Source organism: Castanea sativa, chromosome 10 (assembly GCF_040712315.1).
Source record: "Castanea sativa cultivar Marrone di Chiusa Pesio chromosome 10, ASM4071231v1".
Lineage (NCBI taxonomy): Eukaryota > Viridiplantae > Streptophyta > Magnoliopsida > Fagales > Fagaceae > Castanea > Castanea sativa.
In genome coordinates, this window is record NC_134022.1 from 28,026,817 (window position 1) to 28,042,635 (window position 15,819).

At 37.2% G+C, this 15,819-nt stretch overlaps 1 protein-coding gene across 2 annotated transcripts; it reads left to right on the forward strand.

The window, feature by feature from the left end:
- The first annotated feature begins 3,783 nt into the window (after positions 1 to 3,783).
- LOC142612879 (DDB1- and CUL4-associated factor homolog 1) lies at positions 3,784 to 14,782 on the forward strand. 2 transcript variants are annotated; one of them, XM_075785053.1, is made up of 14 exons: positions 3,784 to 4,377; positions 5,620 to 5,698; positions 5,854 to 5,970; positions 6,055 to 6,206; positions 6,418 to 7,282; positions 7,369 to 7,466; positions 7,762 to 8,182; positions 8,307 to 8,909; positions 8,993 to 9,175; positions 9,306 to 9,869; positions 10,909 to 11,019; positions 11,182 to 11,300; positions 11,427 to 13,074; positions 13,935 to 14,782. In XM_075785053.1, exons 1-14 carry the CDS (start codon positions 4,094 to 4,096, stop codon positions 14,622 to 14,624), a joined length of 5,934 nt encoding a protein of 1,977 aa, XP_075641168.1. In that variant the 5' UTR covers positions 3,784 to 4,093; the 3' UTR covers positions 14,625 to 14,782. The 2 variants fall into 2 exon arrangements, with proteins under 2 accessions (XP_075641168.1, XP_075641169.1); XM_075785054.1 differs by having other exon boundaries at positions 7,765 to 8,182.
- Positions 14,783 to 15,819: the final 1,037 nt, after the last annotated feature.

A 15,819-nucleotide genomic window follows, 5' to 3' on the forward strand; every position in this document is an offset into this window, starting at 1 on the left:
TGGTTTGAGATCCATTGAAAGAACAGGGGAAGAAGAAGAAGATGACGAAGACGAAGACGAAGAGCTGATCTGAAAAGAAAACAGTGGAACTCGAGTTTCTAAGACTCAAGTTCTACGTGGAATTTTTTCCACATCAGATGCCACCGCTTGCATCTCGAGTTTTAAAAACTCAAGTTCTACCATTGAATTTGAGTTTTAAAAACTCAAGATGCTAGTTTTCCAGTTTGTTTTGCAACATGACAACTAACGATATTCTTAGAAAATTAACGCTAAATGGAAATAAAATTCCCCATATTTGGGTTATTTTTATTTTCACACTTTTTCATTTTTGGTTCTTATGTTTATTTCAATTTTCTATTTGGCACTTCATGAAAATTAAAATTTTTAAATGCAAAGGACTAAATAGAAAATTGAATCAAACATAAATGATCAAAATTAAAATTTTAATATATAAATAACCAAAATAAAAACTGTAGAGCCTGAACCCAAAATGCTCGATAATATTTGGGTCAGCCTCCCAATTTATTTGTTTGGATGGGTATAAAATTTCCTACAATGAGAAAACCTCCAGAGTCAACCCAACAGCCCAAGAAAAGGTTCTTCAGCCCTCTTTATCTTCTTTACCCTCGTGTGTTTGTTTCTCGAGAAGCCCTAAGTTATATTAAGCTGAAACATTCTCTCCCTCTTTGGTCGTTTTTCACTCTTTCTCGTGTATCTCCCCTCCAAAAATGCCAACCCCCGTTATCTAGCCCACTTTCCCTTTTTATAACGCCCTCCTAGTGTGGTCCCAATGATGATGTTTCATCCACTTTGTCACATGGACCCCACTTCTATTCAAGATTCCTGATCAGGTGGGATTCTTTAAGGATTCTCTTGAAGCTTGCACTTGATGCCAAATGGTGCTCAGCAAGTGATTTCCCCTAAGACACTATCGTTCTCATTTGTTCGAGTCATATTTGGTCTCTGGCCCATCAAGGTCTAATGGGTTGGTACCAACCTGATATTAGATCCTGACCTCGTAACTATACAAAAGTTAATGGGTTGAGCCCCAACATGATACTGGGCCCCAACCTCTTAACCATATGCTTGTACAAAAACAATCTCAAACTTTAAAGAACAAATCTATGGTTTAGTCTAGGTTTTTTTTTTTTTTTTTTTTGGATAAACTACATATTTAGTCTCTATCCTTTACACTATATTTCAATTTGATCTCTAACATTTCAATTGTGTCAATTTGCTCCTTAACCTTTTAGTGTCATGTCAATTTAGATTCTGCCGTTATATATTTGATGAAAATCGTTGACTTGACAAATGGCTAAAATAAAATTTTAGTTTATTCTCATTTCAACAAAAAGCTAATTTTTTATTTTGGTCATTAAACACGTTATTAATTTTTATCCAAAAGATAATTGCAGGGACTGAATTAACACGGTATTGAAAGGTTAGAGACCAAATTGACATAATTAAAATGTTAGAGATCAAATTGAAATATAATGTATAGGATAAGGACAAAAAACGTAATTAACTATTTTTTTTAAAGACAAATTATGATTGACTGAGAGGTTTTTATGTATTGTCTTTTTATGTAAAGTTTGTTTTTATCTTTTGTAAGAGCAGCTCAAAGTACTCTCACCAGCCATAAGCAACTGGTCAACAAAATTTATTATGAACAGAACCTTAATACACATTTTGAGGTAATGTTCATTAACGCACCAAATACAAAATACTTTTTACTCTCTCACTCATCCACACAAATTGACAGAGATGGAAGACAATGACTGGCTTACAATCCAGTGGCATGTTGTGGATGCGGTAAATGTTGAATTAGGAAATGATGGGTTGAAAGCAAATTGATATTTGGAGGGAGAAAAATTAATATTTAAATGAAATGTGATAGATTATATAGTATATAATATAATAGTTAGTGAATAATATATTAGCACAAATTGAAAAAGTAATATTTTTAGATCAAATTTGGCTAAAAATACTAATGCAAATGATCTCAATATCACTTTTTTTTCAATAAGGAAAAAAACTGGAATAGACACATGATAAAAGGAATTGAATGTTTCCTAATGTATTAAGTTCACAGATGAATGTAAATACATTAGAAGAAATAAATTTATGTTTTTTTTTCCTAATGTATTAAGTTTACAGGTGAATGATTCATAAAAATAAAAAAAATAAAAAAAATCACAGGTGAATGAATGAGTGATAAATAAATAAGTATATAATTTTAATAATACATCAAAAAAAGACAATATGTTTAGTTTACTTAATTATAAGTTATGTATCAGGAGTCATATAGCTCAGTGATATTGATTGATCTTCTTTACAATGAGAATTATAACTCAAAATATCAAGAGTTGTGTAACTTTAGTGATATCGATTGATCTCCTTTATAAGGAGAAATAGGATTCAAATCTTCATATTAAATAATATTGAATTATGTGGGTCTAGTTAGCTTAATTAATAAAATGTCTAGCAGTTGAATAAGAGATATGAGATTTAATCTCCGCCTACACTAGAAACTAATTGGTGTCTTGATATGATAATAAATAGTACAATCATCATAAGCGGACATCATAGGTTGAAATTTTATAAAATAATAATAATATTGAATTATAAAAAAATATAAATTAATAATGCCAAGTTATATAGTATAAAATATGATCCAATACATGCCACGATGACATAAATCTAAACCAAAATTTATAAATTGGACTGAGAAATAAAATCACCCATAAGAAACCAGCAGCTTCTTGGTGATTGGAATATGGGTGCAAGGGCGTCTGCACATTGATTAGCCTCTCTAAAGCAGTGGAGCAGACGGACCTGAGGGATGCTCGCCATAAGGTTCTTGTAATCATCAATAAGCGAGGAAAATTCCCCATTAGTATGGGTGGCTTGGGACAATAAAGATATCACAGCCGAGGCATCCACCTCTACTTGCACTGCCTCTAGTGACAGAGCGCAGCACCAAATTAAACCATCGCATATAGCCCAAAGTTCAACAACTAGGCTCGATGTTAGACCAATTGCCCTTGCAAAACTTGTTAACCAGTTGCCATGATAGTCGCGTATAAGGCCTCCACACCCTGCCAACCCCGGGTTACCCTAAGCCGAACCGTCTGTATTCAATTTTACCTAGCTCCTAGTATGGGTGTGAGTTAGTGCTTTAAATTTATCATACATTAATCTGAATACAAATTAAAAACTCTTCATAAGATAGATGCTCTCAAGTCATCATAAACAACAAAAAAAACAATAATTAAACATACAAATTATATTACTTAGCTCAACAGATTAAATAAATTGTTGTTAAAGCAAAGATCTAGATCTAGGTTAAAGACCTGCTCATATATATATATATATATATATATAAAAACCTAAAGCTTTTATTTATTTATTGCCCATCCATAATATTATAGCTTGATATATAGTAACCGCTAGGACCATTACAAATCTTTTGAATCAATAAATTTCTCTCTTGCTCTATTAGCTTATTTTAAATTATAAAAAATAAGTTGGGTAGGAATATAAATATTGTATACAGAAAAAAAAAAAAACATAAAGGTTTAAATTATATATAATTCAGCAAAAAAATTTATATATAAACAAATAAGAAAAAAAGTTTGGAAAAAAAAAAAAAAAACCAACGGAGACCCCCAAAAGCTCAAACTTATTTATTTTATTTATTAAAAAAAAAAGAAAAAAAAAAGAAAAAAGAAGAAGCTAGGGCTACAAAGGTGAATCGGGTCGAGTCGCTCTGGAACATTCCGACTCGTTTTCTCCAAACCCCTCTGCCTCTCTCTCTCTAGGATCTCCTGCCACTATAAAAAAACGAAACCCACTCAGCGACGCGTTCTCTCTCTCTCTCTCTCTCTCTCACTATTTTCAAGCTCTCTCTGCAACTTCCCAACTCCAAAAAAATAAAAAAACACTAACAAACACACACACACACACAGACACACAAAATAAAACCATAGCGATAAGCCCCCAAAAAATTCTTTCATTCTTATTTCTATTTTTCTTCTTAATTGTAAAACACAATCATATAATTTTCAAATAAATATTTATTCATAAAATATATATGGAGGCAGTCATGAATGACCAAGCGAACCAAGGTGGTGAAGACGAAGAAGCTCAGCCTCCACAACCACCACCTGTATCGGAATCTCAGCCTCAGTCTCAAGTAGAAGAAGAAGAAGAAGAAGACGAGGAGGAAGAAGAAGAAGAAGAGGAACCGAGAAATGAAGACGACGAGTTGATCGCCAAGGCTCAGAAGCTCATGGAGAAGATCACTTCCTCGCCTGAAAACCCTAGCTCCTCCGCTCTCCATGCCCTAGCCTCTCTCCTCGAAACTCAAGAATCGCGGTACGCTTTCTCTCTCTCTCTCTCTCTCTATCTCTCAAACTGTAATTTTGGAATTTGTATGCTGTAAAAGAAGGGATTGGATTAATGCCGAGGTTTTTTTTTTTTCGCAAAATTTGAAATTTTTTGAAGCTATGAGTGTATGTATGTATATGCTTGAAGTTTATCTATGCCTGTGTATATTTCATATTATTTTAATTATTTCATTTTGTTCTTAATTTGGTTTTGATAATTCTCTTTAGGTTTTTTGTGAGCTTAGTTGAGTTGAGTGATGTGAATTAAATTGATGATTTTTATTTATGATTTTGCAAGTTAAAGCGAGTTCCTTTGGATTACACTACTTATTTTCATAGTGTGTAATTTTTGTGATTTTAAAATTTTTTTTTTTTTGGATAAGTAATAGAAACTTTGTAAGCAAAATGAGACAATCAATCATGTACAAGAAGGTTGCAAAAGAAGCAAAATTGTACAGCTCTTCAAAAAGAGAATATGTAAGTGATAAATTCAAAAAAAGAAAAGAAAAGTAAGTTCTATGATAGAGCAGCTTGTGTCCACAATCTTGTTTACAAATGCTGTATCAGGTAATGGCTTTTCCGTTTGTCTTTTGGTTATGTAATAGGGGTATCTTCACTGGCCACTTACGGACTTATTTCTCAGTATTTAAGGACATCTCTTGCATAATTATAGATTACAAGAACACAAACAACTTTGGTATTTTATTTTATTATTGAATCATCCGGGGTGGTAAAAACCAAAGAGGTAGAAGCAAAAACAAAAAAAAAAGGTAAAAAAGATGGCTGATATAAAGAACAGGTTGGGCACAACTATGAATGCTGGAATGGAAGAGGATATGTAAGTGATAAAGAGAATATATATATATATATGTGTGTGTGTGTGTGTGTGTGTGTGTGTGTGTGTGTGTGTTAACAATTTTTTTACTCTACTGTGTGTTAAAAAGAAAAAAAAGCAAGCATCTCCATGGTAATTTTATAAGCCTTTTTAGGTTATCTACAATCTGTCTACTGGTTTTGCATATGTGGCTTACTGCTTTGGTAAGGTTCCACGTCATAAAAAGAAAAAATCATTTCATTCAGGAAGTCTGCATATGATTTATGTTGAATGGGTGTTCTTTGCATGTTCTCCTATCGGCTTATTGTTATTTGGTATTGTTTCTTTTCTTATTTTAACAAAAATGTTGGACTTTCTTTTTGTATGTATTATTTATACATTCTGCATTAAGTGCAGATACATGGAAGAGAATGGTCATTCCCCTAATAATATTCGTGCTTCACATAACATTGGACGGCTTGGAAGCTTAGTCCGGGTAACTAATTTTGGCCTCTGTTGATTTTTTTTTCCCAATCTTTATCGTTTCTGCTTTCCACTACCCCACCCAGCCTTTCTATGGTGGTGCACCATAACAACTTCATTTAGATTACTTAGCAATGTGTATCATAAAATTTCCCCTCTTGTCCTTAGGAAAATGATGACTTCTTCGAGTTGATATCTTCAAAGTTTTTATCAGAAGCAAGATACCCACCCTCCATCCAGGCAGCTGCTTCAAGGCTTCTTTTAAGCTGCTCACTGACTTGGATTGTAAGAAATTTGTCCTCTTTGATCTATTTGGTGTGATTATTGTGAGTTTATGGTGTGTTAACAATTGGATGAACTATTTTGCAGTATCCTCATGTTTTTGAAGAAGCCGTTTTGGAGAACATAAAAAATTGGGTGATTGATGATGCTTCCAGAATTCCTAGTGTTGATCACAAATGCCCCGATTATGAAATGTTGAAAACCTATTCTACTGGACTTCTTGCTGTATCTTTGGCAGGGTATGCTGCTGAAGTTAATTACTTACCACTTATTTTTTAGTACTCATTATATTCTTCTCCACCACTTTAGTTCTCATTATATTCTTCTGCACTAGTTTAATTCTCATTATATTCTGCTGAAGGAGATTCCTTACCACATATTTTTAGTTCTCATTATATCCTTCTGCACTAGTTTGCTTCACATTAATTTAAATATTTTGGTCGATTTCAGTGGTACTCAGGTAGTAGAAGATGTGTTGACATCTGGATTGTCTGCCAAGCTTATGCGCTATCTTCGTGTGCGTGTCCTTGGGGAGACAAATACAAGCCAGAAAGATGCTAATCATTTAACAGAGAATAAGACTGCATCTGCTGCTACTATCATAAGAGGGAGGGACGAAGGCCGGGGTAGGGTAAGGCAGGTTCTGGAAACAACTTATTTAGATGATCTGAGGGGAGCAGAGGAGAGATCCATAGATGACCAATGTGTTGAAAGGGATCAGGATAGAAGCATTGTTTGGCAAGGACGTGGAGAAGAATGCTGGGTGAATGATGGTGAACCACCCAATGCCTTGGATGAAGAGTTTGATAACTATGAGGCAGATGCCGATGGTGAGGACAGATGGCATAGTCGAGATTTGCGTGATGGGAAGAATAAATTTGGGGATCTTGATGAAAATACAAGGGATGACTCTTTAAGGCGCAGAACAAACCGTGGGTTGAGATCCAGAAGCAAGGGAAGGGTTAATGAAGGTGCTCTAGAGAATGAACATCTTTTAACCTCACCTGGATCTGGTAGTCGACTAGGACAGGGGCGGAGTACAATGAGGAGTTTTTCAAGACATTTAGACATAAAAAAAGTACCAGATGCTAGAAAGCCTTATGGCAGGATCACATCTGATGCTGTGCCTGTCGAAAGAGAGGATAATGATGACTGCTTTCAAGAATGTAGAATTGGATCTAAAGATATATCTGATCTGGTAAAGAAGGCAGTTAGAGCTGCTGAAGCTGAAGCGAGAGCAGCCAATGCACCTGCAGAGGCTATCAAAGCAGCTGGCGATGCTGCCGCTGAAGTGGTCAAAAGTGCAGCTTCTGAGGTATGCTGCGTTGCTTTCCCTACTTTATACCAAATTATGGTGCATGGAGTATTTAATTCTTACTGCTTTGTTACTCTCTATGCTAGGAATTTAAAGCTACAAACAATGAAGAGGCTGCTGTTTTGGCTGCTTCCAGAGCTGCATCCACTGTTGTAGATGCTGGAAATGCACTTGAAGTTTCAAGGTAGGTATTTTCATATTTAAATATGTACAGAAATTGAGGGGGTACTTTTTTTTTTATTTTTTATTTATTTAAATTTGGTAAGTTACACTAGCACTGTGTGAGTTTTGAACCCATGATTTCACCCTCTACCTACACTAGTGAGATTAGGAAGTGCCATTTGAGCCTAGGCTCATTTGTGAGGGAGTACAAACAATGTGCTGCTTAAAGTTGTTATAGACTAGATCCCCAGTGACCCATGCATCATTTTTGTTAGTTTGAGTACTTTTATAATAATACTTTCTTGGTTTGGTGACAGAAGCTCTATTACTGTCAAGGATGACACAATGATTCAAGGCGGGCCCGAAGCAGAAACCAATGAGGATGTTGAAGAATATTTCATCCCGGACTCCGAATCTCTGGCACAGTCGAGAGAAAAATACTGTATTCAGTGTCTTGAGATACTTGGAGAGTATGTTGAAGTTCTTGGACCTGTGCTGCACGAAAAGGGGGTTGATGTCTGTCTTGCACTGTTGCAACGGAGTTCCAAACACAAGGAGGCATCAAAGATTGCAATCTTGCTTGATGTAATGAAGCTAATCTGTGCATTAGCTGCTCACAGGAAATTTGCTGCATTATTTGTTGATCGGGGTGGCATGCAGAAACTGCTTGCTGTCCCTAGGGTCGCTCAAACCTTCCTTGGTCTTTCTTCCTGCTTATTTAGTATTGGTTCTCTGCAGGTAATGGCTTGTCAGAATGTTAGGTCTGATTGTTTGAAACATTTTTTTTCACAAGTATTTTTCCTGTATATCATTTTTATAAAATCTGTTCATTGGGTTCTCAATTCCTAATAAATTCTTTCAGGGAATAATGGAACGTGTATGTGCTCTTCCCTCAGATATTGTTCACCAGGTGGTTGAGTTAGCTATCCAACTTCTTGAGTGCTCCCAGGATCAAGCTAGAAAAAACGCTGCCTTGTTTTTTGCTGCTGCATTTGTCTTCCGAGCAGTTCTTGATGCCTTTGATGCTCAGGATGGCTTGCAGAAATTACTCATCCTGTTAAATGATGCTGCCTCAGTAAGATCTGGAGTAAATACTGGAGCATTAGGCTTGTCCAGTTCAGGATCATTTCGAAATGATCGTTCATCCGCAGAAGTACTGACATCATCAGAGAAGCAGATAGCGTACCACACTTGTGTTGCTCTGCGGCAATATTTTAGAGCTCATCTCCTTTTGCTTGTGGAATCCATTCGTCCAAATAAAAGCAATCGAATTGCAGCCCGCAATATATCAAGTGTAAGGGCAGCCTACAAGCCACTTGACATCAGTAATGAAGCTTTGGATGCAGTCCTTCTGCAGCTACAGAAGGATCGGAAGCTGGGTCCAGCATTTGTAAGAACTCGCTGGCCTGCTGTTGAGAAGTTCTTAAGTTCTAATGGACATATTACATTGTTGGAATTATGTCAGGTATGATATGCTCAGGTTTCATCTTTCCTTGCTTGTATTTGCTTCTTGCATTCTCTAATATGTCCAATTTTGGTTGTATTTAGGCCCCACCTGTTGAGCGTTATTTGCACGATTTGCTCCAATATGCACTGGGTGTTTTGCATATTGTTACATTAGTACCCAATACCCGCAAGATGATTGTAAGTGCCACATTAAGCAATAATCGCGTTGGTATAGCAGTCATTTTGGATGCGGCAAATAGTGCTAGTAGTTATGTGGACCCAGAGGTAAGACATTGTGCAATCTATTGATTATCTTCCATAACATCCACGGTTGCTGGAATCTGACTAACTGATCATTTTGTCTGTTTGTTCACCACTATATCACATTTTCTTATTTTCTCTTGGATCTTTGCAGATCATTCAACCAGCACTAAATGTATTAGTCAATCTTGTTTGTCCACCACCTTCAATCAGCAATAAACCGCCTCTACTTGCACAAGGCCAACATTCTGTTTCCGCCCAAACCTCAATTGGTCCTGCCATTGAGACTAGAGATAGGAACACAGAACGTAATATCTCAGATCGAGCTGTTAACAGTTCCAGCCAGAGTGATCAAAGGGACCGGAATGGGGAATCTAGTGTGGTAGATAGAGGCGGTACTGCAGGTAATACGCAATCTGTCAGTAGCACTTCACAAACTCCTGTTGCCCCGGCCACTTCAGGACTTGTTGGAGATCGTAGAATATCTTTAGGTGCTGGAGCAGGTTGTGCTGGCCTTGCTACACAATTGGAACTTGGATATCGTCAAGCAAGAGAGGCAGTACGTGCCAACAATGGCATAAAGGTTCTTCTCCATCTACTCCAACCACGCATATATTCACCTCCTGCTGCTCTTGATTGTCTTCGTGCTCTTGTATGCCGAGTCCTTCTTGGTCTAGCCAGGGATGATGCTATTGCGCACATACTGACAAAGCTTCAGGTAACTGACCTTCATATAATTAATAGTAATATTCTTAGATGAAATGACTGAATATCATATTTAGTTTCTTTTTACCATAAATGTGGATGCCTCTAGTGCCAGACATGGTGATGTTAAATGATGTAATTTGGCACTGCAGCCAGTATCAAAACCCAACTTAACCAATTAAGTGCAGTCTGGTCTGCTTCAGTTCATACCTCATAGCCAGTTGTGTACAGGTCCATATTCCAGAATATTGCGTTTGGAGAAGTCAAGAAAAATGGACCATTCAGACCTTGTTGTGGTCATATTCACTGTTTTTATGGATGATTTCATTTCTGGACTTGCATTCCTCATACCCAATGAAGAAGGGATATCACTTTTCAAAATTTACCATATTGGTTTTCTCAAAAGAGCCTACATATATTCCTTTTATGTTACTGAGTACCAGCACTTCCCATTTGGCCAGGATGCCCCAAATATATTCACAATATTTACTTGCAGTTGCAAAAGGGAGAAGGTATTATCTGATAAATTACCAGAGACTTCAAGGGAAGGAAACAATCTCTTGTGATCTTTTGGGGATTTAAAAAGAAAAGTAGATGCAAAGTTTAAACACAAATAGGGTTATCTACATGAAAAGGTTATCTGGTAAACTCAAGTGGACCTTACTGTCTCTTTACAGAGGAGTTAAATTTAATTTTTTTTTTCCCCTTTTACTCCATTACTTGAATGGTATTTTATGGTTGCAAAGAAATTTGATTGTTTATTTGATATTTCCATGATAGTTTAGGTGACATTGCCTGCAAAAATAATTAAAAAATCATTATAGATTAGTTCAAGTATAATTCTGCTGCAGCTTGCAATTATCATATCCTAGTTAAGCTTTCACAATAAGTTTTAACTGTATTGATGTTAAGTTTTGCTGCACTCAAACTAGTGTACTGCTTTTCTGATGTTAAGTCATGGCTGTGTTGATATCTTATATATTAAGAGAAATGTTTGGATAAATCTCCCTAGGTCGTCACTTTGTGTTACTTAGTTCAATTTGGTGTTCTAGGTTGGGAAAAAGCTATCAGAACTAATTCGGGATTCAGGCAGCCAGACAACTGGAACCGAGCAAGGCAGGTGGCAAGCTGAACTTTCCCAGGCAGCAATTGAGCTGATTGCAGTAAGCCTTTAAATTTATTTTATTTTATTTTTTTTATTTATATATAATTAGGGGTAGTTTTGAGGTCAGGAGTTGAAATTGGTTTCCATTATCTCTATCTATCTATTGCTCTCATTTCATCACAGATGTAACTGAAACTTATGTTGAACCATATATTTGCAGATTGTGACAAATTCAGGGCGTGCAAGTACTTTAGCAGCTACTGATGCTGCTACACCTACTTTGAGGCGCATAGAAAGAGCAGCTATAGCTGCTGCTACTCCTATTACTTACCATTCCAGGTACTTTATAATTTCTTGTTTGGTGTGATTATTATGCATTCATCATCCATTGCTTTCTACTTGTACCTCCTCTTTTCACCTTTTGACGCTCTCTCTTCTTGCGGTATATGTTTACAAAAATCCCAGGGAACTTTTACTTCTAATCCATGAACACCTACAGGCGTCTGGTTTGGGTTCAACTGCTGCTGCATTGTTAAAAGAGGCTCAGTTGACACCTTTGCCATCCTTGGCAGCTCCATCATCTCTCACACACCAATCCTCTTCACAGGAAGCCCCCCCTATGCAACTCCAGTGGCCCTCTGGTCGTGTGCCAAGTGGATTTTTCACAGAAAAATCTAAACCTGCTGCACGGGATGAGGATACAAGCTTAAAGTATGATTCAACTGTATTTTCTTCAAAGAAAAAACCACTAGCTTTCTCGCCCAGTTTTGGTTTTCAGTCAAAAAATCAGTTGCTATGCCATGATTCTCACTCAGCATCTGTCAGGAAAATCTTCATTACTTCAAAACAATCATCTGAACATGCAACTGTATCAGAAACCCCAGCTAGATCAGAAACTTCATCTGAGTCATTGCCAAACCCTAATTTTGATGCAGAGTCCCAGTGTAAGACACCAATTGTATTGCCTATGAAGCGCAAATTATCAGAGCTAAAGGATATTGGGTCATTTTCATTCTCTGGAAAGCGATTTCATGCAAGTGAGCAAGGACTTCGGTCTCCAGTTTTTCCGACACCCAATTCTGTTCGTAAAAGCAATCTACTAGTTGATACCATTGGGCTTTCTACACCAAGTTCTAACCTAAGAGATCAGCATGGGCGATCAACACCAAGTAGTTGCTTGGGTGATTATGTGGATGACAGCCCATATGCTAACATCCATATGGGTCAGGGGACACCGTTCTCACAATTTGGGCTTTTAAATGATCCTCAAGCCATCAGCACGGAGCGTTTAACTCTAGACTCTCTTGTTGTTCAATATCTGAAGCATCAGCATCGCCAATGCCCTGCCCCCATAACCACTCTTCCACCACTCTCTCTCTTACATCCACATGTTTGTCCTGAACCAAAAAGAAGCCTTGAAGCCCCATCCAATGTAACAGCCCGACTTGGTACACGTGAGTTTAGAAGTATGTATGGTGGGGTACATGGAAATCGCAGAGATCGTCAGTTTGTTTACAGCAGATTTAGACCATGGAGAACTTGTAGAGATGATGTTGTTTCCCTTTTGACGTGCATTAATTTTCTTGGAGACTCATCCCGTCTTGCAGTTGGCACCCACACTGGAGAGCTCAAAATTTTTGACTCCAACAGCAACAATGTGCTGGAGAGCTGCATAAGCCATCAGTCTCCTATGACATTTATTGAGTCATATCTTTCTGGTGACACGCAGTTGGTGCTTTCTTCAAGCTCCCAAGATGTAAGGTTGTGGGATGCATCTTCAATCTCAGGTGGGCCAATGCATCCATTTGAAGGGTGTAAGGCGGCAAGGTTTAGCAATTCTGGAAACATTTTTGCAGCCCTATCATCAGAACCTGGACAACGGGAAATCTTCCTGTATGATATTCAGACCTTCCAGTTGGAATTGAAACTATCAGACACATATGCCAGTTCTACTGGTCGGGGGCATATTTATTCGCCAATCCATTTCAGCCCTTCAGACGCCATGCTGCTATGGAATGGGGTCCTGTGGGATCGGCGGGGTCCTGCCCCTGTTCATCGCTTTGATCAATTTACAGATTATGGAGGTGGTGGTTTTCATCCAGCTGGGAATGAGGTATGGAGAACCCTTCCTCTGCTACAGTAGTCATACTGGTATTTCTTATTTGAATATTATGAGTGCTAACCTGTTGAACTCCTCATTACTAATCCTCATCACTAAAGCAAATTTATCTCCAGTCCCTTTTAGCAACTTTGTCTTACATTCAAAATGCAAGAAAATAACAACAATGTTTTCTAGAGAAAGGTTAATGATCAAAATTACTTGATTATATTTATTTTCTTTTTCAGTTGTAGGGTTTATGTCTATAGAGTTTGACTGCCAATAACATCAGTTGGCTTATGATTGGGTTTGTTAAGGTATTTAATGTTAGGTGGATGGTGTTTTTGACTGATCAGTTGTAGTCAGGAGCGTAATTTAAACGTTTAAACTAATTATCAAAATCAATGAATTAAACATATAACTGTTTAATGGGCTTTTATTAGGATCTTGATTTTTTTTTTTTTTTTGGGATAAGCTGACTGGAGGTGTAACTTTTCCAAGATGCACCTGAACTTTTATTTTTTCTTTAGAAAGAATTTTCCAAAATTCAAAACTGATATTGAACCGTTGCAGTTGTCTATATACGCTGGTTTGCATTGCCAAACTTCTAGCTATTGTTTAGATGCTTGTAGTCTCCCTCTCCCTCCATCTTATTTCCTGTGATTTTTTTTAAGGGTCCGGTTAATGCGTGCTCCTATGGCATGCATTAACAAATCCATTTTTGGAAAAGTTTTATTGGGAATTGAAATAGTTATCGAAACTTTTTCAATTTCCGATAAAACTTTTTCCAAAATTGGTTTACTATTGTGTGCCCTAAGGGCACACATTAGTAAAATCCTTTTTTTAATACTTTTTTTTTTTTTTTCATTTGACAGGTAATTATAAACTCTGAGGTCTGGGATCTCCGGAAGTTTAGGCTCCTCCGAAGCGTACCTTCTTTAGACCAAACAATGATAACATTTAATGCACGCGGTGATGTAATTTATGCAATCCTTAGGAGAAATCTTGAGGATGCAATGTCAGCAGTTCACACACGTCGATCCAAGCATGCCCTCTTTGCTGCATTCCGCACAGTGGATGCAGTCAACTACTCCGACATTGCCACTATTCCAGTGGATCGTTGCGTCCTTGACTTTGCAACAGAACCAACAGATTCCTTTGTAGGGTTGATTACAATGGATGACCAAGAAGAGATGATTTCTTCTGCTAGGGTTTATGAAATCGGTCGCCGAAGGTCAACCGATGATGATTCTGATCCCGATGATGCTGAGAGTGAGGAGGAAGATGAGGATGATGACGACGACGATGATGATGGTGATATGGACAGCTTACTGGGTCCAGATCTTGATGGGGATGGTGATAGTGATGCTGATGATGTGAGCAATGATGATGATAGTGTAAGTGATCTTGACGATGATGAAGATGATGGGGATTTCATCATGGATGGGGGAGGAATACTGGAGATTGTGACCGATGGTGATGAGGATGACGATGATAGTCAACTGATAGAATCTTATAGTAGTGACGATGAGGATGATTTTGTGGGCAACGCATTTGGTTACTAAATGTAATAGAATTCTGATGTAATTATTGTTTATTGGGATTCCTCTCTCTTTCTTTTTTGTTCCTTTATTTTATTTTTGGAGATAGGAAGTGGGAGAGGGCATGCCAATATAGATCGTTTTATCAGATCAGGTTTACTTTTTCTTCTTTTTTTTCAATATACGAGTTCTGTTTTTTTTTTTTTTTTGGGGGGGGGGGGCTCGGAATTGTATCACACAAAGGTTTACTTGACCGCACAATCAAAATCATAACATAACCAAGTTTGCCCTATGAGATGGGAGTGATATCATGGGCCATGGCAAGCGAGAATTATAGAACATGTGGCAGCAGGAGAGTCACTGGCCATGGCAAATGTTTCACCCTGCTTCAGGAACTCGAGCTAGTCAGCCGCAACAGTAGTGTTAGTCGAAACTAGAAACTTAGCTGTTAAAAGCTTTTCAAACTCTCACTAATGTTATGATAACCACTTATTACACTTTTTGACACTTGATTGGATATTATGGACTACTTTTCACCAGAAGTGACAGGTCACAAGATCGAGTGTGGGAATCAAATTCTTCAAATAAAGTTTGAGAGAAAAACATAGTCCTGTCGAATTTCCATTTTATTTATTGTAGATCTGTACAACGAAGGTGCTTGACTTTTTAGTTTATTGCGGTTTAAGTGTACGCAAATCCTCCTAGGACCGCGGTAATTCTGAAATGGTAGATGTTCCCCCTTGGTATGTAGTTTCGGATTCAATCAGTAGGAGAACAATTTGAAAGGATGCCTTTATTATTACCGTTTGATCAACCGGTATGAAATTGTTGTATTTCCTCTCCTTTTTTCATGTTAGGTAAATTGAAGATAACTAGGTTAAATCTGTTGGGTATTGACATAACATTGGTCCCAAGAAAATCTAATATGCCTCTAGCATTCCTAACGACCCGTTGATTTACTTGAAAAGAATGATTCTTTGATTCGGTTTTGATACAAATGTCACTATAATGCTCTGAGGAATCTGGGAAGAAAATTGTGGAGTAGTTGTAAACTTATAATTATGAGATGAGTGATTTTTGTAAGCCATTTGGCATATTGGCCCATTAGTTTGAATAAGATCCCTAGTTAATCCTTCTATTTCATAGAAAGAAAAGGCGTGTGAATTCTTCTGATTAGTGTGATTATACAGAGATTGTGATTATAAAGCAATTATAAATT